General features: G+C 36.1%; 1 protein-coding gene across 1 annotated transcript in view; it reads left to right on the forward strand.

Annotated features, from left to right (window-relative positions):
- LOC106108690 (ALK tyrosine kinase receptor-like) overlaps nucleotides 1–19,538 on the forward strand; it is a 37,362-nt gene extending 17,824 nt beyond the window's left edge. Inside the window, exons 9-29 of the mRNA XM_013289949.1 lie at nucleotides 174–361; nucleotides 789–948; nucleotides 1,997–2,144; nucleotides 2,596–2,736; nucleotides 3,553–3,712; nucleotides 4,748–4,927; nucleotides 5,785–5,930; nucleotides 6,517–6,628; nucleotides 7,158–7,256; nucleotides 8,629–8,839; nucleotides 9,201–9,416; nucleotides 9,995–10,162; nucleotides 10,923–11,117; nucleotides 11,850–11,968; nucleotides 12,785–12,891; nucleotides 14,179–14,271; nucleotides 15,836–15,897; nucleotides 16,610–16,704; nucleotides 17,012–17,141; nucleotides 17,581–17,728; nucleotides 18,383–19,538. Coding sequence (XP_013145403.1) covers nucleotides 174–361; nucleotides 789–948; nucleotides 1,997–2,144; nucleotides 2,596–2,736; nucleotides 3,553–3,712; nucleotides 4,748–4,927; nucleotides 5,785–5,930; nucleotides 6,517–6,628; nucleotides 7,158–7,256; nucleotides 8,629–8,839; nucleotides 9,201–9,416; nucleotides 9,995–10,162; nucleotides 10,923–11,117; nucleotides 11,850–11,968; nucleotides 12,785–12,891; nucleotides 14,179–14,271; nucleotides 15,836–15,897; nucleotides 16,610–16,704; nucleotides 17,012–17,141; nucleotides 17,581–17,728; nucleotides 18,383–19,015 — 3,511 coding nt within the window. The 3' untranslated portion in view covers nucleotides 19,016–19,538. The remainder of the gene's footprint in view (nucleotides 1–173; nucleotides 362–788; nucleotides 949–1,996; nucleotides 2,145–2,595; nucleotides 2,737–3,552; nucleotides 3,713–4,747; nucleotides 4,928–5,784; nucleotides 5,931–6,516; nucleotides 6,629–7,157; nucleotides 7,257–8,628; nucleotides 8,840–9,200; nucleotides 9,417–9,994; nucleotides 10,163–10,922; nucleotides 11,118–11,849; nucleotides 11,969–12,784; nucleotides 12,892–14,178; nucleotides 14,272–15,835; nucleotides 15,898–16,609; nucleotides 16,705–17,011; nucleotides 17,142–17,580; nucleotides 17,729–18,382) is intronic.
- The last annotated feature ends 2,568 nt before the right edge of the window (nucleotides 19,539–22,106 follow it).

A 22,106-nucleotide genomic window follows, 5' to 3' on the forward strand; every position in this document is an offset into this window, starting at 1 on the left:
TAGATGTAGAGGATAGTCTGGAAGAACACATAGGCTACTCAGTTTTTTTTTAATTCCGCGCGGACGGAACCGCAAGCAAAAGCTAGTTTATAATATTAGTATGATAGATAAGTGATTCTGATGATGTAGAATTAGTATTTAACAGTGAAAAAACTAATAATGTATTTTTCTAGATACTTCCTTCAATTCAAGACTCGAATGGGCATGAGGATATACTCAGATTCAGCTATCGATGATTTCTCGATGGCTCCAGAGTGTTTCGGTCTGAACATAGACCCGGAAGAACTTGGAGATTACAATTACTATGATCCAACATACGAAGAGAAGACCGAACCACATCCAGACTTCGAAGACATTCCTTGTAAGTTACGAAGGAACTTGACTTTTTACTAACAACTTAATTTCTTCAAACTATAGGGCCAGCTCGTCCAAAGCAATACAACGACTACACAGACGACAGGCGTGAAGAGGGATCAATTCCACCTACAGTCTCATGACTGCCTAATTTTAATCTCTTATCCACTATTTTCTTATAAAGAAAAGACGGGAATGGAAAATAGCTTTGACCGTGGAGACGCATAGGAAAGGGAAATATCCTCTTTATGTGCGTCTTCTCCTTCTATTAAGGGCAACGCATCTATAATTGCATAATTATGGGCAGAGGTCGCTTCGCTTTCATTAAAAAACTAGCATTTGTCTAAAGTCCATAGGTGCTGTTAATAATTTGAAGTTCTTGTTTACCTTCTTTTATAAGAAAAGGGTAATAAACCAAGGTTTTTTTCACACAGACTACCGTTTCACGACGTGCGGTGCGACTGGTAGATACGGTCCCAACCAGACAATGTGTGATATGGCGTATAACGGTACTGAATTGTCTGTGACGGTTGTACCGGATCCACCTTACCAAGGCATACAGACATGGCATATACCCACCGAGGGATTTTATACGTAAGTATCACCGCCTTTCTTCTCCCTTACAGCTCACACCTTTAACTTCTTCTCTCTTAGAGCCCACACCTTTAACTTCTTCTCTCTTAGAGCCCACAGCTTTGACTTCTTTTCCATTAGAGCCCACAAATTTGACTTCTTCTCCATTAGAGCACACACTTTTAACTTCTTCTCCCTTAGAGCACACACCTTTGACTTTTCTCCCTTATTGCCTTCACTTCTTTCAACTTTGACTTCTTTTCCTTCTTTCTTTCACTTCTTTCACCTTTGACTTTTTTTCCCTCAGAGCCTACCCTTTTGACTAAACTATCGCACAATTGTTTCTTGCTTTGATTCCTATGAGCTTATATGGAGGACAATACTCGATGTTAAGTTGTGCAACTAAACAGTTGACTGCGAAACAATCGACAAACGCACAGTACGATTGTTTAGTCGAATGTGTTTAATCTTCCGCCGTCAGTGTCTCCCTTCTTGATCTTCACCTTTTATATAATACATCTCTTTTAAGACATAACAATCTTACTTAATTAATAAATGCAAAGTTTAGATGGATGTTTGTTAGAGTTTGTAGCCTAAACTGCTGAACGTATCTCAATGAAATTTTGGCATAGATATAGAGCATAGTCTCGAACGACACATAGGATATTCAGTTTTGTTTTTTGTGTTTACGGACGAAGTCGTGAGCGAAAACTAGTAACTCATAACGAAAGTTTTTGCTTACTGAAATGTATTAAACCACTAGCTTTCGCCCAAGAGTCCGTCCGCATGATATAAAAACAACAAAAGTGAGTTGCCAATTGTTCTTCCAGGCTATCCTCTACATCTATACAAAAATTCATTGAAATCCGTTCAGCCGTTTAGGCTACAAACTCTAACAAATATCCATCTATCTAAACTTTCGCATTTATAATATTAGTATGATTAGTATGATTTAAAAAAATGCAAGAACCCCTGGTCTTCCGCTCTCTATACCAATCTTTAACACATTAAATGCAACTTTTTCTTTTATTCTAGTATATTTGTTGATAGTTAACCCTTTCCCCGCCAGTATAATAGCCACGGGCGGGTCGGGCGGGCTGGGCTCGGCGTGGGCGGGCGTGTCTCACGGCGCACAAGCGAGGGCACTCTTCGAGTTGCATCTTGGAGAAATACTTTACGTACTTGTGGGACAGCCGGGACTTAACGCTTGTAAGAAGGTGAGACAACGCTATATGATTTGGTAAAAGAAATCTATACTAATGTTATAAAGAGGAAAACTTTGATTGTAATGGATAGGCTCAAAAACTACTGGGGCAATTTAAAATATTCATTCACCGTTAGAAAGGTAATTTATCTGTGAGTAACATAGGCTATATTTTTTCATCTTATACTAATATTATGAAGAGGAAAACGTTGTGTCTTTGTTTGTAATGAATAAGCTCAAAAACTACCTGGTCGATTTTAAAAATTCTTTCACCGTTAGAAAGGTAATTTATCTGTGAGTAACATAGGCTATATTTTACAATGTTTTTTTTTAAATTCCACGTAGACGAAGTCACAAGCAACTAGTTTTTAAATTAAGTAGAGATAGTCAAGAAGGAAGAAGTTATAGTCTTTTACAATATTTAACATACATTATTTTAAGTTCGACATAATCGTATCTTCTAGACTCTGTCGGCGCAGGAGTCTCAAGAATGTTCTAGAAGGAACGAAACACAACAAATATACACAAGCAAGACGCACGAAGTCCGCAACACGCAGGTGAACGACGGCGGAGGAGGAGGAGGAGGTGCAACGTACGTTTTTGTGGTAAGTACTTTACTCGATATTGTTTAGAAGAAAATTAGTACCGTGCTGTAGAATTGGCGCAACACTAGATTTACGGCATAAACGTCCGTCCCTAGCTGACAGCTGTCAATGTCATTTGAAGGATTGGTTATTCGCGCGTATTCCTGGCGAGTTCCCTAGTAGAATGTTTCCCTAGAAGAATTATATTAATTGTTTAAAAACATAAAAAACATCACTAATATATTAAGGTTTTAAACCCTGTTTATTTTGAACCTTTTCCTCTTTCTGGAATGCGGTACATCTGATGGATTTTAAGATTTAAAGGCAATTCTATCTATATCTATATCTATACTATTGTTTAGGAAAGAATTGTATTTTTGAATTTTCATATGTATTGTAACTCAAAAACTACTGGGTTGATATTAAATATTCTTCCACCGTTAGAAAGGTATTTTATCTGTGAGTAATATGGGCTTATTATTTCTAATATAACGCGGACGAAGTCGCGTGAAACAACTAGTCTAATAAACAATGCTAAAAAACATAAAATTAGTAATTGTTTGTCTTTTAATTGTTTGACTAGAAAGCGATTATCTAAAACTCTTTAGAACGATTTCCAGCAAATCTTAGAGCGTGCAATCTTCAACCAAACTATCGCACAACTGTTTCAAGTTTTGATTCCTATGAGCTTATGAGGAGGTGCATTACTCGATTTTTAGTTGTGCAACTGAACAGTTGATTGCGAGACTAGAAAATCGCATTGTGCGATAGTTTAGTCAAAAATGAGTCCCCTCTGATTCGGAAAGGTATATCAAATAAAGACGTTTATTTATATAGATTGACAAAGAAAAAAAATTATATCCTTTGCTGATCGCTGGCGGCGGCGGCGGGCTGAGTGTTGGCGTGTTTCATGACGACGGCTCTCAGCACGCTAAGGGACGTACAAACTCCACTCCCGAGTCAGGTTATATGTACGGACCACCGGGGAAGACTTCTGGTAAGTATTAGCAGTCAAACAGTTAACGTGTGTCTTTAAAGATATTTAAATCTATGCTAATCTATCATATACTTATACTAATGTTATATAGAGGAAAGATTTGTATTTTTGTATGTATTGAAATAACTCAAAAACTACTGGGCTGATTTCTTTCACTGTTGGAAAGTAATTTATCTGTGAGTAACATAGGATATATTTTTTAATTTCACGCAAGCGAAGTGGCGAGTAACAGCTTGTCTATACTAATATTATAAAGAGGAAAACTTTATTTGATTCTAATGAAATAATTCAAAAACTACTGGGACGATTTTAAAAATTATTTCACCATTACAAATGACTATCTGTGAGTAACATAGGCTATACTTTGTATTGCATATTAATTTCACACGTGCGAAGTCGCGAGCAACAGCTAATTTAACTGATATTGTAAAGAGGAAAGATTTGTATTTTGTGGATTTTGTATGTATTTAAATAAATCAAAAACTACTGGACCGATTTCAAAAAGCTATGTTATCACTGAGTAACATAGGCTATGTTACTATCTTGTTTTATTGCATTTTTATCCAATTAGTTATTTGTAGAAAGGGTTATATATACTTCTATACTATTATAATAAAGCGTAAACACACACTTCTTTGTTGCCTAAGATGTCATCAATCACAGCATATTTTCGAATAACCCTTTTTTTAATAAAAAGCCCTACACTTCCGTCACGCTTTAGGCTATATATTTTCACGCCGTTAAACTTAGGGGTAAATATTTTGGATAAAAACCCTAATGTGGGAAAGAGACCATAAGTTGTTGCCAACATCAAGGAAGTAAGGTTGCTTGACATCATGTCATGTCATTTTGAAATTTGCAATTGATAATTTGACAAATGTGAACAATATAATGTAGTTTTTAATTTTTTTGTGGGTGAAGTCGTATGGGAACAGCTAGTTTTTCCCAAAGTGGAACACCGCGGATTTCCGCGATTGTACTTATAAAGTAGGTGTTCCTGTTTTCTTGTAAGTGAGTGTGTGTTGCGGGGTGCAGGGGCGGGCGGGGGCTGGGTGTCGCGGCTGGGCCCCAGCACGCCGGGGCACGAGGTGTCTCGCGGCGGGGCGCTGCCCGAGGGCGCGGTGGGCGGGATGGCGTGCTCTGGGGGTGCGCACGGCGGCTTCGGCGGGGGCGGCGGTGGTTGCCGACGAGGTGGTGGTGGTGGCGGATGGCTAGGTTAGTATTTTAGTAGTACTTGTAAATGTTTAAGGAAACCGCAGAATAGCTATGAACTGCACATTTTTATTCAATGTTTATCTATCTATACATATAATAAAATTGGAGTGTCTGTTTGTAATGTCAAGAGATAATCTGCAGATTTCAGGGAAGATGATATATTTGCGGTGCTGCTAAAAAATGTTTTATCTGTCTGTCTGTCCGCAAGCCGCGTTTGTTCTGGGTAATCTCCAAAACGGCTAGGATAATTTTAACGGGACTATTATAGGCATATTATAGGCTACAGTTTTTTAATTTCGCGCTGTCAAAATGGAGACCGGAGCGCTATCTCTAAAACGGGTGGACTGATTTGGACGGGACTTTGACTGGAGACTTGAAGATACCTGGTAGAAGGTAGATGCACGCGGGAATGTGATAGATGACTTATTTTTAATCCGCACTAACGAAATTTGCGGGCGACAGCTCGTGTTATATTAAAAAAAATATTTTGAGCGCTGTATACGCTTGTCATCTGTATGTTCTTCTACATTTTGTATTTTTTGTCTACAGTATATTTAATTTGGTTGTGTACTTTGAACATACAATTGGTGTACCTTTCCAACTTAACTACTCCATTAGTCACTTGTTTAAAGTGTTTCGAGAGAGATACTGATGTGAAATATTAGACGGCATATCGTACTTCTATCGTTTCACGCTATTAATCTTTAGGGTAAGTAAATTAAACAAAATCTTCAAGCGGAAAAGAGACAATTTTCAGCCAATATAAAGAGTCTTCTTTGTCATCACAAATGGCAATAATAAAATACAGTAACATTATGCGGTATGGGCATAGGTAGTAAACACTAAGTGTCATCCAGGTGGTAATACTAACGAGGGTGAAGGCGAGCACGGGGGCGGCGGCTGGTCCTACGTGGACCCTGCCCGTAGTGTGCGCGGCTACACGCGCGTCACCTCCGCGCCCCGGACAGGACCGGGAGAGGTGCTGGTGCTGCCTGCTGCACATGTGAGTCACACACACACACAGTTTAACAGTGGTAGAGCCTGTTTTAACATCTTCGCACTCTAGGGTCGGCTCGCCCCCACCAATACCACGACCACAGAGAAAACAGACGTGAAGTGGAAGCAATTCCGCGTACATTCTGATGAGTGTGGTGCCGGAGGCTTAATTTTAAACTCTTTCCCTTTCCACCCTTTTCTTAAGAGGGATGGATTGGAAGGAAAAGTGGATTTGACGGTGGAGAAGACGCGAAGGAAGGGGAAATGTCCTCTTTATGTGCGTCTCCTCCATCAATGAAGGGTAGGCAACGTATCTGCAATTGCGGATGTTTATGGGCAGCGACCGCTTTCCATTTCGGCTATTACTATGAAGCGCATTCCACATTTTCCGCACAGCAGCGTTGTGGAAAGGTCTGTCCTCGGCGGTATTTAAAAACTACGACTTGGGGTCCTTCAAGAAGCGAGCCTATCATTCCCTCAAAGCCTGGCAACGCATATGTTTTTCTTCTGGTGTCCTCTGTTTTCCCACATTTGCCTCCTTCTCTTATAAAAAAATGAAGAAATACAACTAAAACACACTAATTCGTCACCAGAAATGCGGTTGCGCGTATCGTTGTATCGCTTTGAACGAGTATCGCAGCGAGGTGACATGTTACTGTCCGGTGGATTGGAGTTATGACAAAAATGACCCAACCAAGTGTATATGTAAGTCAATAAATTAATTTGTTTTTTCCTTTCTTAAGAGGACAGATGAGATGTATTTGACAAAGGAGACGCATAGGAAGTGGAAATATCCTCTTTATGTGCGTCTCATCCGTCGATTAAGGCATCAGTAAACTGTAAATCTGTAAGGCATTGAAATAACTCAAAAACTACTGAGCCAATTTAAAAAAATAATTCAACGTTAGAAAGGTAATTTATCTGTGAATAACATAGGCTATATTTCTCATTTCACGCGGACAAACTCGTGAGCAACAGCTAGCAATATTATGAAGAGTAAAGATTTGTGTTTTTGTATTGAAATAACTCAAAAACTACTGGGCTAATATGAATAACTCTTTCACCATTAGAAAGGTAACCTTTGCCCGACTTCCCAAAAGAAGGAGGTACTCTATTCGTCTATATGTGTTATTTTTTTTTAATATCACGTAAAGGAAATCGCGAGCAATCATAGAACAGATTAATATACGGTTTATTATATTAAAAAATTAATATTGTTGAATTTATTTCGTAGTGGGAGCGCCGCCGGAACAACATTGGAAAACGCTTTCGGTGATAGGCTTTATTACCATAATTGTACTAGGCTTCATCGTCGGCGCCTGTCTATTAATGTGTAAGTCTACATACATACATACATACATACATACATACATACATACATACATACATACATACATACATACATACATACATACACATCTTATTATATTTGGCACAGGTTTAGAGTATAGTTGGGAAGAACACATAGGCTACTTTTTATCCCGGGAATAATCACGGTTCCCGTGAGATTCATTAATTTAGTTTTTAATGTTTACTCGATCATTCTGCAACGGTTCAACATTTCGTATTGAAATTTGGCACAGATATAAAACAAAGTCTGGAGTACACATGGGATAAGCTTCATCCCAAAGAAATGTTCGGTTCTCGAGGGATACGTAGCTTATTGTTATTTATATAGTTCGTATGTTTTCTAATACCACGCGGACGAAGTCGCGGGCAACACCTCGTTATACATACACAAAGACTAGGTAATAAGATAGATTAGTTTGACAATTTAGTAGGGATGGGTTGTGTAAATCAGGGAGGCCTCATTTAAGTCCCTTTTCTCTTTGCCACCTTTTTATTAAAGGAGAGGATGGCAACGGGAAGTGGATTTGACGGTGGAGGAAATGCATGGGAAGGGGAAATATCCTCTTTATGTTCCTCTCCTCCTCCGTTGGATAAGTGAAGGCAACGCATCTGCAATTGCGGATGTCTATGGGCAGCGGTCGCTTCGCCATTTTGGCGGAATCAGGTGGCCGCTTCCTTGTTTGCCACCTTATGTTTTAAAAAAAGGCATGAATCTTACCGATTTTATTCTTATAGAAGTTGAAATTTATAGATTCATAGTTATAACTTATGGTTTAAAAAACACTGTTTTCTCAAATTAATAATGACCTGCAGAACCATTACAAATAATTAGAGTAAATAATTATTTATTACTACTACAGCTGTATGTAATCGAATTGGATTTCGCTATTATTTCTGTCATCGCTAAATTCTCTACACTATAATCAATACTAGAATTATCCTATAAATTAGATAATAAGAAAATAATAATTTTAGTTAAGTTTGATAATTATTAAACCGAATATCGATAGTTCAAAATTGTTCTCTGCGTGTTTCGTCACTACGGTACCCGTCTATTAAGTATGGCATTTGTCTTCATACAAATTGAATTCGATACTTCATATGCGTCATTTATCAAACTAATCTTATTTAGACAAACTATAAATCTTACACCATTAAAAAGCTACGTTATCTGTAACATCTTACTAATATTATATATGCGAAAGTTTCGATGGATATTTGTTAGTTTGTAGCAAACGACTGAACGTATCCTGATGAAATTTGACATAGCCAGTCTTTAAGGCTACTTTTCTTTAACTCCACGCGTATGGAGTCGCGGGCGAAAGCTAGTTTTTCAATAAAAGTTTCCTCCATAGATGCTAGATACCAGCATAATAGACAAGCTGCATTATCTCAGAAGCGTATTCTGGACCAAGACGTTCAACTTCATCGACTTAGACAAGCTCCTGGAGGGAATGAAAACTTTATGAATTTCAACCCTCATTACGGCAGCGAGGGTGTGATGCCGCGAGGGATGGATGTCAGAGGTCTACCAAAGGTCTCCAGGGAGAGCTTGAAACTTGTCAAGTAAGTGTCAAGTTACACTTTAGGGTTACAATATGTTATGATTCGATTTTTTGTCTCTTCATGGTGTTAAACGATTTATTTCTTTATACATATAATTAAATTGGAGTGTCTGTTCACCTATTATAATCAAATATCAAAAGATATTCATGATTTCGTAGATTATAAATAGGAAGGATTTGTATTTTGTGTATGTATTGAAATAACTCAAAAACTACTGGGCCGATTTGAAAACTCTTTCACCATTAGAAAGGTGATTTATCTATGAATAACATAGACTGTTTTTTTTAATTTGATGCATGCGAAGTCGCGGTCAAAAGCTAGCATAAAATATCTATACAGATAGGTTTGTTTTGTTTTCCAGGGCGTTAGGTCAAGGTGCGTTTGGTGAAGTTTATCAAGGTCTGTATAGACATCGTACTGGAGACACAGTGGAGATGCCAGTCGCTGTTAAAACTTTACCAGAATTATCAACTGGACAAGCGGAGAGTGATTTTCTTATGGAAGCAGCGATTATGGCGAAATTCAACCATCCCAATGTGGTACATCTGATTGGTGTTTGCTTTGATAGACATCCTAGGTAAGCTAAATAGAATTCTATTATCATCGGCCGTAGAAATTTAATAATAATAAAATAAGTGCCTGTTCCACTAAATTATAATATGTCTGATAACAATCGAACGTGTATTTGTGATGGAAATATTGGATGTTGTTACCTTATCTGATTGTCATTTTTAAACTATCTGAGCATCTATCAGCCAATACTGGGAGAGGTCCTTAATCTATTTAAAACATTACAACACTTACAAAAACTAGAAAACACAATATCTATTTTAAATTTATTTACTAAAAACAAAAAGACGAACGCGTAAAAAAATATGTCATCAAAACTTTGGGGGTTAATAAATTGTAAAAAACCTTAAAGTGCGAAAGGGACCATAAACTACAAGCTGCCAACATTAAGGAAGCAAGGATATGGTGACAGTAATTTTGGCATTTGCAATTGAGAATTAGACAAATGTCAACAATCAAATGAAGTTTTTATAATTTCACGCGGATGAAGCTGCACGAGATCAGCTAGTCTATCTATAATGGCCTGGTCTACTAGAGTCCTTTAAGTCTAAAATAGCTTTTAAACCTTGTAATAATTGTTTGTAGGTTCATAGTCCTAGAGTTACTCGCTGGAGGGGATTTGAAGAATTTCTTACGAGAGAGTCGTCCCAAACCGGAGCGAGCGAGTGCGCTCACTATGAAGGATCTTATACTATGTTCTTTGGACGTTTGTAAAGGTTCCCGGTATTTAGAAGGCTTGAGATTTATACATAGGTAAGTTTTTTATATGCTAAAGACTAATATCCATTTATATCACAAATTTCATTTAGAGATCGTCTTTTAAACTGATAAAATTCTAACCCAGGACCAGATTATAAGTCAAGTAACCACTGAGCCCGCGACAATCTGCTCAAATATGTACTAGACTTCATCCGGCTAGTCTTAAGAACTGTTTATCCCACGGGAATCTGACATTTTTTAAGTATGAAAGTATCCCATGGGTTATATTGATGGCGGAATTATAGAGTAAACATGAACAATTAAAGTGTATCCCACAGGAACCGTAATTATCCGCGATCAAAAGTAACATGTGTTCTTCCAGAATTGTTTACATCTGACAATCATCGAGATCCGTTCAGCAGTTTAGGCTATAAACTTTAAACATCCATCCATCCAAACATCTTACTAATATTATAAACTAACTTTCGCCCGTGACTCCGCCTGCGTGGAATTTTAAATAAACAAAAGTGATTAGCCTATGTGTTCTTCCACACTATCCTCTACATCAATACCAAATTTCATCCAAATCCGTTCTGCCGTTTTGGGTACAAACTTTAACAAACATCCATCCATCTAAACTTCCGCATTTATAATATTAGTATGATTATAAATGCCAAAGATTAGGATGTTAGGAGTTTGTATCATTAACTGAACGGAACTCGATATTTGTCATTGATATCATTTCACGCGATCGAAGTCGCGGGTGAAATCTAGTTTTATTTCTATACATATATCTATATATATTTATTACCAGGGACATAGCAGCAAGGAATTGTTTGCTAACATCCCGAGGTCCAGGCCGCGTTGTAAAGATAGCCGACTTCGGCATGGCTCGTGACGTGTACCGCGCTGAATACTACAAAAAGGGGGGGAAAGCCATGCTACCTATTAAATGGATGCCACCAGAAGCGTATATTGATGGAGTATTTACTATCAAAACTGATGTCTGGTAAGTATAAGGTAATTTGTGTTCTAGAACCATTGTCGTTGCTAGACGATCTAGAGGGAACCGATGATCAAAGGGGGAGGTCGATGGACTAGAGGGGATTGATGATTTTGGGGGAGACCAAAGAACTAGACGGGGAGACTAATGATCTAGATCTAGGGGGGAGATCGATAATCTAGGGAGGAGATATGATAGATCATGTTTCTAGAGAGGGGGATCGATGATCTAGGGAGAAGAGATGATAGATCATGTCTCTATAGAGGGGGATCGATGATCTAGGGGGGAGATCGATAATCTAGGAAGGAGAGATGATAGATCATGTCTTTATACAGGGGGATCGATGATCTAGGGGGGAGACCAATGATCTAGAGGGGGAGACCGAAGAACTAGACGGGGAGATCAATGATCTATGATAAAGAGGGGGGTAGTATGAATACTTCTTTATTCCAAAAATACATGTGATCCGATTTTATTAATAAAGAACTTACAGTTCTTTAAGTTATGTATGTGGTGCTTTAGGAATTTTAGGTACTGTAGTTTTTGAATTCGAGTAAATACTCGTACATAGTTATTTTACAATTTACGACTCTCTAGGGGTGAGAGGAGGGGTAACATAACATATAGTGATTATTAGATTGCGAGGTTTTAGTGATTCGTGTATACTGTACATTGTACTCTTTACACCTAGGAATTTATATTTCTTTGTTGACATAATTTGGGGAACCCTATACACAGGTCGTTCGGCGTTCTACTCTGGGAGGTGTTCTCTCTGGGCATGATGCCGTATACAGGGTGCACCAACAGAGAGGTTATGGAGATGGTCTCTGGTGGTGGAAGGCTGGAGAAGCCTTATGGTAAGTACTATTAGTGTTAAATAAATTACAAAATAAAAGTAATCAAATATCTCCTAATCAATGGTCTAAGTTTTTTCTAAGGTAATAACGCCTTCTGCAGGCGCTGGACCCTTAGATAGTAAGAGGCTCAAAAAATTGACTGTCGCTGTTGATTATTGTTAATTTTTTTTTATAAAATATACTCTTATTTATATTGTAAAGCATTGTTATTATTCTCTCTAGTAAAAAAGAGACTCTTTTAAACCCCAGCCGAGACTAATATATGCGGGACTCTTTTTGTTTAGCTTCTAATGAAAGTCTGATTCTTCGTATTTATGTATTTATTTCCTTTATTATAATAATTAACACTTTAAGGTCACGCACACACCAGTCGTCTTACTTTCCGATCTGTCATCTGTCAAAACTCTCCTCTCACTTCTTTCCCCGCACATCCGTTCCGTTTCACACCATCGTCTATCGTTTTATATTCCAATCCTACATATATATTGACTAAAAAAAAATTCAAGATAAAAAAAAATTGGTGGTACAAAATAAATGTATTTTAAATTTGTTGTTAGACGAAATAAGTTTGGGAACCTATGGTCTGATATTTCAGTAAGCAATAACAAAATTTAAATGTTGTTATTGTGAGAATTGTTTTAATAAACATTAGATATTGTAATTTGTAATGTATTTTTTTCATTTATTGTTTAAAAAAAACCTCAATATTACACATACTTTGCTTATAAAAAATATTTTTTTATTAAGTCTGTATTTTTTAATATATCCTATGTTTCCTTGTACTATTGTTATACATTTATGTAATGTTTATTTCAGGATGTCCTCAAGAGATTTATCGACTAATGTGCGAATGCTGGAACCCTAACCCTGTAGAGAGACCGGCTTTCGCACAAATGTTTGATAGACTGCAGCGGTTCTTGCAAGTAAGTTTATAAATAACACTTTTACAAACAAAAAACAATTTAGGTAGCCTATGTTTTCTTCTAGACTATCCTCTACATCTATACCAAATTTCATCGAAATCTGTTCAGCCGTTTAGGCTACACACTCTAACAAACATCCATCCAAACTTTCTTATCTATACTATGAAAATAAAGCGTAAACACACACTTCTTTGTTACCTAAGATGTCAGTAATTACAGCATTTTTTTTGAATAACTCTCTTTTTAATAAAAAGCCCTACACTTACGTCACGCTTTAGGCTATATATTTTCACGCTCTTAAACTTAGGGGTAAATATTTTGAACAAAAACCCTAATGTAGGAAAGAGACTATAAGTTGTTGCCAACATTAAGGAAGCAAGGTTGCCATGGTTTGACATGTCATGTCATTTTGACATTTGTAATTCATAATTTGACACATGTAAACAGTGAAATGAAATTTTAATAATTTAATGCGGCTGAAGTCGCATGGGAACAGCTAGTTTATAATATTAGTAAGATTATCTTTTTGTTATGTCTATGAGATTTGGTTTTAGTAACACCTTTAGTACTCATACTTAATATCACATCACCAGCTCACTATACGTCCCCACCGAGGGGCTCGGAGCCTACCCTAATATAGGGTGACTAGGCCATAGTCATACTTATATATAGTAGTGCAAATACGCGGTATATACAAAATGACTCTTGTTATGCTATTAAACAAACCCCGCCTAATCCAAAGTGCAGAGACAAAACTGAGAACTGAATAATCCCCAATTAGATTTATTTACGACGAGCTGTCGCCCGCAAACTTCGTTAGCGCGTATTAAAAAAAGTCATCTATCACATTCCCGCGTCTACCTTCTACCAGATATCTTTCAGTCAAAGTGCCGTCTAAATCGGTCCACCCGTTTCAGAGATAGCGCTCCGGTCGCCATTTTGACAGCGAGGAATACAAAAAAATGTAGCTTATAACATGCCTGTCTATGTCAGCTACCCTCCAGTGAAAGTCCCGTCAAAATCGGCCCAGCCGTTTCGGAGATTACCCGGAACAAACGCGGCTTGCGGACACACAGACAGACAATTTTTTTTAAATGCGACTTTCGTTATCAGCAACACACATACATTATCTTCCCAAAATTTGGATTTTTTCTTTTTTTTATTACAAATAGACACTTCAATTTTATTATATGTATAGATAATAGATGTAGATTGGACTGTTCAGACAAAACTACTCGTGTGTTAGTCATATGCATGTGTCGTATATCTTTGAATATATTTGTACAGGATCCAGAAATAGTGAGCGCGCCTATACCGGTACTGCGCTCGCTGCTGGTCCCGGCCGCAGATGTGCAAGTGAACGACGACAGCGCCTCGCAGGTAAACATCCGCGCAATATTGCTATCTCTGTCATAACAGAGAAAACAATATACAGGTGTTTCCAGTGTTTACAGGCGTTATACTAAAAATGTTACTTTTTAGTAGGTTTGATTTTAACACTGGCAACATTGTCAATTTTAAATATAGAATTCAATAATCTATTGTTTCTTAAATGTGATCGGAATTAATCGTTTTTTTTATTTAACTTATATAGCACAAGTTGTTTTAATATGCAGTATTAATACGAGAGTTCCTTGTCCTTACATTTTAGAATAACGCCTACAATTATAATGTAATAAATCATTGAAAAAGTAAATTTAATTAAAAAAATCATTTAATAAAGTGATTTAAAGTCCTTCAACAATAAATAATTGTAAAAGAAAACACTAATTTAATAACCATGTTTTTTTTTTTGGAAAATGTTTTCGCTCTGGCTACTAGAAGCAAGTAACTGGGTTCTTTTTAATTAAAACAAATAAATACTGTCGATGTTAGATCCGTGAAAATAAACCGTGCTTGCGAGTTCGCATGAAATCCTACCATTTTTTTTTTCAATTTTCTAACTATATCCTTGAATGAGGCGCATAGATTAATTTAGAAAACCCCTGTAGTTAGACAGAGATTCATTGGAATGATACATCCATTTGCATGGACAGATACAAGATATTGTACAGAAAATATTACATCATTCACTTGCACATTTCAAAGAATCTCGCATTTTATATTGAAAATACTTCTAAAGGTTAAGTGTTTACTTGCCTAGTAGCTATAGCGAAGATTTATCTTTTTACCTTTGTCCCTTTATATGGGTTTTGTAAAAAAAACAAATGTCAACGTCTATGACATTTGACAAGTGGCAGATATTTTACAAAGCTCATTGTTAAATGCACGCTTAGATAATAAGTGGTATGGCTCGGAGAGATCGCTTCGAATAAAATGAAAACGATGCGTTTCCCATGGTCTTTTAGTTGTGATTAACAAAATATCGACCGCTTGCTTGTTAATAAAATGTATTGATAGGCGTTATTGAATAAAAGTCAAAATATTTTAAAAGGTAGTCATAAAATTTAAAATAAAAACAGAGACATGGTCGTTTATAATTGAAACAAATCTGTACATTACTATAGCAACTTTATTTTACATTTGAAATACATAAATAAAATTTATTAGTATTTTGTTCCAAAAAGTTAAAAACTGAGTCTAACCATGCTCATGCATATTATCAAAGAAAAATATTAAAGTTACTATTTGTAACGAAAACTTTTTATAACAAACAATATAGATCATAAAAAGTTTGAGTGTAACCCTCAAAAAATTAGAAACGAGCTAAAGTTTAACTAAAAATTAACCAGGCTATAAAAATCTAGACATGGCTTAGATAAACGACCAGATTATAAAAAGTTCGACTTAAAGACGACCGGGTTATAAATAGCTCGACTAAAAGGCGACCGGGTTATAAATAGCTTAGGTAAAAGACGACCAGGCTATAAATAGGCTAAAAGACCATGTAGCGATCTCCCTTGCCGGGCGCGGGGCGCCGGTGTGACGTGTGTGGTGTTGGCAGCGGTCTGCGGCCGCCGACTACCTGGTGCCCAAGCCGCCGCTGGACGCGCCTTCCGACCCCAGGTAACCACTAACGATCAATTTGAACTGGATATTTCTTCGAATATTATATCAAATACCTCAAAAGGATAGTTCTTCACTTTTGGTAGCTTATTGTTCTAGAAGTAAATTGACATCTTTGATTTTTTAATATTTCATTGATATCCTGGTTCGAAATGGCCGTCCGACCTGTTTTTTACCTCGTATTAAATACCAACAACTAGCTGCACATAGTAACTTCATGGTAATTTTGTAGCATTCTAATGCTATTCACACTTATATCAATAATGCTGCACATACTTAAAAAAAAACCCGAAATCTTTTTTATTTTATCACAGTAATAGTTAATTTTCAATTACTTCAAAATTACCATTGTTAGTAACAAAGCATTAACATGCATGATTAGCAAACCCATGCCGATTCATAAGTTTTCAAAACCTTAAAACTGCTAAAGAACTAATTTAAAAAGATATCTAAATAAAAATAAAGATAGTATAGTAGACTGTTTATGACACTGGGTTGCCTGCAAAAATTAAAGCGAGTAAAAAGAACCAATTTAGTAGCTTTTGAGCGAGCATAAAATTATAGAAAAATTTGCATGACTTTATTTTATTTTCAACCACAATTGGCATAAATCTGAGCAAATCTCTGCTTATTTGCTGGTAGTAAATGAAATATTGCACTGGCAACACTGAGAAGGGTCAACAAAGAACGGTTTACTGACATTTTGTTATAGCATAACGGATCCGGAGACGGCTCATAGCAAACAGCCGACGGCAGCGCCGGACCAGCCAGAAATGGAGGATTCACAATATCTACCTCTTCTGAAAGGTACATATATAACTAATAACATAGGATTAATACTGCAAATATTATCTACTAGCTTTCACCCGCGACTCAGCAAACAAAACCAAAAGTGAGTAGCCTATGTGTTCTTCCAGACTATACTTTACATCTATGTCAAATTTCATTGAAATCCGTTGAGTAGTTTAGGCTACAAACTCTAAGAAACATCCATCATTTTTTAATAAAAATGGCCGGCCTTAGGTGTGATGTTAGGGTCCCGGGATTTCCGGAACGCAACGGTACCCTCTGCACTGAGCTTTTGCTCTATCCTTAAATAACTAACAATTTGTAGCATCACAAGAATATGGCAACATTCCAACGGCGTCTCGCGGCGGCAGTCGGCGCGGCGCTGCTGGCTGCCCGCCCGCCGCCGCAGAGACGCGGACAAACACAAAGTTTCTGCCGTCTAATTCTACTGACAGGTAAATTTTAAACATCTTATTTCATTTGTCCAACAAATCTGCAGATTTTTTAATCAAATGATATCATCAATTTCATTACTTAGTAGTAGAGAAGGTAAGGAGTAAAAGGTTATCATGGTATGGGCATGTTATGAGGAGGGATGAATCGCATGTTACAAAGAAAACGTTAGTTATGAGTGTGGAGGTACATCGGTAGAGGTAGACCTAGAAAGAGATGGATGGATTGTATAAAAGGTGACATGATCAAAAAGGGAGTGATGAGTGAGATGACGTATGATAGAGTTATGTGGAGGACAAAAACCCGTCGCGCTGACCCTACGGGAGTAGGATAAGGAGATGATGATGATGATGAATTTCATTACTTACTAGGTGTTCGCGATTAAGTTCGCGTGAAATTAAAAAAATGCCTATGTTACACTCCGAAAATTTTTATTTCCAGATTATTAAGCTCGGTCGAAGGAGCGTCTTTAGATGACGACAGCGCGTCAGAAATAGACGAGAAGCCAGTCATCTGGGAGACTTCCTTCACCGAGCCGAGGTCCACTAACTCTGCGGACCTCAAACCGAGTGCCGACACTGGACCCGCCGTGAGTATTAAATATCAAATTCAACAATGATAGAACCCCTAGAATATCGCAACTTGCAATACCAAGACCACACAGAAGACAATAGTCTTGGGCTTAATCGGATATCTGCAAGTGCGCACCGTACTAGTACAATTGGGAAAACGTACTAGTACACACTTTTAGTATCCTTAGTACTTCAGACTTGTGAGAAGACAATAACATGAATAGAATATAACGAATGTTACATATAGCTTCACATCAAATTTTAGGCATGGTCAAACATATGTTATTAGCGAAAATAAATTTAAGTTATAAAGTGGATAAAACCACTTTTGATTCTCATTACCGAAGGTGGATGCTTCAATCTAGCAAATATACAATCAAATCCAACAACGAGGAAGCAAACACCGATATTATGTAATACTGTACTAAAAGTGCCAAATGTCCGAGTAACATCACTTTTTAGTACATCGTACGTGTACTACCCAAGACTAGAAGACAAGGGTTCATGTAATGAATTTGTGTGCTAAAGGACTGCGAGTCCTCAATTTCTCTTAACTTTGGTATTTAAATGTTAACTACCCCATAGATAAAGTGACTTTGGATTAGCGATATATCTATCGATATTTTTTTGTATTTCTTTACACTTGTACTATGAACATAATATATTTCTAGGTTGACAAGTTGATAAGTATAACACCAACATCACCGAAGCCACCGGAAAATATACTATCGTTAGCGATAGAAGCTAATATAATTGAGAAGAACAATAAAAATTTAACAATAGAAAAGAAAAAAGCACCAGTCGCGTCACCTGATCCACCCAGAATTAACGCATGGCCGACTAAAGAACCGCCTAAATTAGTCCCAAAACCGAAACCACTTTGCTTAGATGCGGCACAATTGGAACAGAATTTAAACGCACTAAAGAAAAACAGTGGTTCAGTTAACCTAACAACAATGAACATCGTACCTTCGTATATAAATGTTGTGACACCAAATAAATTTTCCGAATCGAAAACTATACAGATTGATCCGAAAAAAGCGATAATACACGATTTACCGAAGGAATCTGAACATAAAGAGGAGAAATGTAAATTAAAACAATCAAGTTCTGCTGCCAGTTTACTAAATGGTCCGATGACAGATGTGCCATACGCTGACAGTGACAACGCGTCATCCAGTTCAGGAAGTAACGGTAAAAAGAAAAATAAAAACTACGGAGAAGTTAACATCGGTAATGGAAAGAAAATAAAACAGGGTAGCAATGGCGGGGAATTTGTCGGTGAATCGGAAATCAGTTGTTAAAATCGATGTAATATCGAAATCGATATCGATCTGTCAGTTTGGTTGTGGTGTTTTTCTGGCGCTGCCGGACATGTGACATTTGTATTTTTTAAATTTAGAAGAAAACTAGTGTTACTAGAATCGGTTGTAAATAATGTTTCGGTAATAATTCGATGTAAGTATTATATGGATATTTATGTGTAGTTGTTTATTTCGAGATTTGTATTTTTGTCGATGTACAAATTGTTTTTATTGTTGTAATATAATATTAAGTGAATATTTATTTTATAAATGAAACGGCTTCGTGAAACGCTTGTAGTTAAAATAGTCGTTTTGTCTTTGCTCAATTTGCTCAATGGTTTGCGAGAATGAAGTTATTTTTTAATTCTTCCTTACATTCATATGTTAACTAATTCAGCTTAATACAAGACTATAGAATATTAATAGTTATTTATTTTATTGACGGTATTATAAATATTTCAACCCTATATCATAATTAAAAACAAACGCACATTTAGTTAAATTGCTTTTAGGTTATCTCAAGGGAAATAATTTTAAGACAAATTAACGAATTATGGCAGTTTTAGTATTGGGAGGCTTTCACGGAACGTTATAATCGTGGGTTTCCATTGTCAAATTTTCAGATAGGATAACAGATATAAAAATGTTTTGCCAATGAAAATCCAGCATTGTAATCGTACGAAATAATGTTTATGTATTTATATTATTTATGTTTTTTAAAAACATTAACTATAATTATAATGCCAACCAACAAAATGTTAACAGAAGGAAACATAAGTAAAAATGTCAATGATATCGACGTCAATTCGTCAAATCTGAGGTTCTATCTCGAATATTTACGTGACAGTTGCGCAAACGTATTGTAACGTAATCGACAAAAGTATCAGATTTGTTGGTGTAGTTTACGCCCGCTAGGTGCGCTGTACACACGTAATGATAACATTACGAAAACCTTCTCACAAATATTCTTGATAACCCTCTGAGATGAACTTTGATCTATCTTTGATTTTCTGTATGAATTTAAATTACGTAAACAAGAAAGTATTGAGAATGAATGTGGATGGCTATAAAAGAAGACAGAAGAAAGTAAGTGTGAAAGAGGATATGCTTACGAGTGAATTCATATGACGACTGACAGAGATGTATGGAAGAGTTTCATACTATGCCATTCCGTAGGCACAAGGGCAAGTTGATGATGAATTTAAATTAATTTTCCGATATAAAATATCAGCTTAACCCTAAAAATAATCTCCCAAACTAATTTAATTTCTATATCCTAGAAATTAGATATCGTAGTGTTGCTTCAGGTGTTTGTAAATAAAATATGTAGTGATTTGTGTAATTCCGCCCTTAAAAGTTTAACAAAATAATCGTAACCACAAGAATTAAATACAATATATTATGTTTAATGTAGGCGTAGTAAAATTATTTAAAATTATAAACAAAAACGGTTATGATTACGTACTCATCCGGTGAAATCGATTAGATTCGATCTCGGGGTCATTACAAGCGCAGTGAGAGACGGAATGCGACCGTATAAAAACCCAGTCTCACTCTATTTTGTGGTTTACACTTGTCCAGTACAGTTAGTAATGCGCAATCAACTAAGACAGTATGAAGGCTAACTGGCGCCAGTGGATAACTGTCTAGTTGTATTGGCTAAGTGTGACATAAATGCCCCCGATGGCCTCGAATCTAGTCGGTGTAGACCAGATAAATGTCTAAATATATCCGTTTTTGTATTAAGTAGTAGTTGTATTGAGAGGTAACTATTTCTAAACCGTTGATTTATTCGTTTCCCAGTATTATTGAAGTTTTTAAACCCTTATTAAGTTTTTTAGAGATTTTTGTGTACCTGCGACGAAAGATTGAAAAAAATTTATTACAAAAGATAATAGTAACTATTAAATATAGTTTTATTATATATATGTATACATAAATGTGTAATCACATTGAGATGCTTTAATTACAGAGTAAGATAGAGTAAGGGAAAATAGTTTTTTTTCGTCTCTCGTAGTGCCAAATTTATTTTATGTTACTGCCTCCAAAGATTGCATTTAATATGTTTTGTGAATGTGTATCGAAATGACAGGGTATCATGATTTATCTTAGTTTTCCATATTTAATGAGAAAAGTTTATTGTATTCGTTCATATGTTTCATATGAGAACAGCATTGGATAATTGTTTAAATGTCAAAACACATGTTCCCTCTAAAATTAACTCAGTTTTATAATCTTTGACATTAGTTTTGGCGCGAAATAGATATTGTTTGATTTGTCTATGACACGCTTTTTTAAATATTTACACCGTATACGATATAGAGAACGATTAAGATGGCTTTGAATTTCTGATTTTAATTTATTTGTTAAGAATGTTCCTTCAAATTGACACTGAGTGGCTGTATTATTAGTTTTCAAAGATTTCTGGGAGCAAAAGTTTTTTACTGTTTTTGTTTTCTCTATGGTCAAAGAAACCTTTAACCGTATGTTGAAAACACTATAGGTATGTGCGATTTTTTTCAAAATTTTCTTATTAATAAATCTAATTTGTTGAATAACGTTTTACTGTCACTTCTATAAAAAACATTGCTCAATTTAGAACAATTGTTTGAATTAGATGAAACATTTTTTTAATTAATTTCAATTTAAAGAAAGAATAAAAATGGAATCGTGGTTGTGACTTATAATTAACACGGACGAGAAACTCATGAAAGTTCCTTCTGTAGACGAGTGACGTTGAAATGTTATTCTTCCATTATTTTCGCTATTTTTAAGTCGTATAATGGTTTAGAACAACGAAAATTTACGATGTGACCTCTTTGTTGAAAATGTGGTAATTATTTTAATTTTAGTACTGGCAATTCAGTGAAAGCGTTGACATTTGTTTTGACAATGTCCGGTAGCTGTCAAACGAGTTTCCGGTGACGATAAGTTTTATTGAGTGTGTGAATGACGAGTGATAATTTTATTATTCTTTTAAAAGTCCAGCTAGTGACAAAGACAAATTTACTCTTAAAATTATGAGCACTTACTTATTTACGAAGACTCTTTTATTAAACATTTCTAACATGTAACATCTTCTAAAATATAA

Source organism: Papilio polytes, unplaced genomic scaffold (genome assembly GCF_000836215.1).
Source record: "Papilio polytes unplaced genomic scaffold, Ppol_1.0 DF821400.1, whole genome shotgun sequence".
NCBI lineage: Eukaryota > Metazoa > Arthropoda > Insecta > Lepidoptera > Papilionidae > Papilio > Papilio polytes.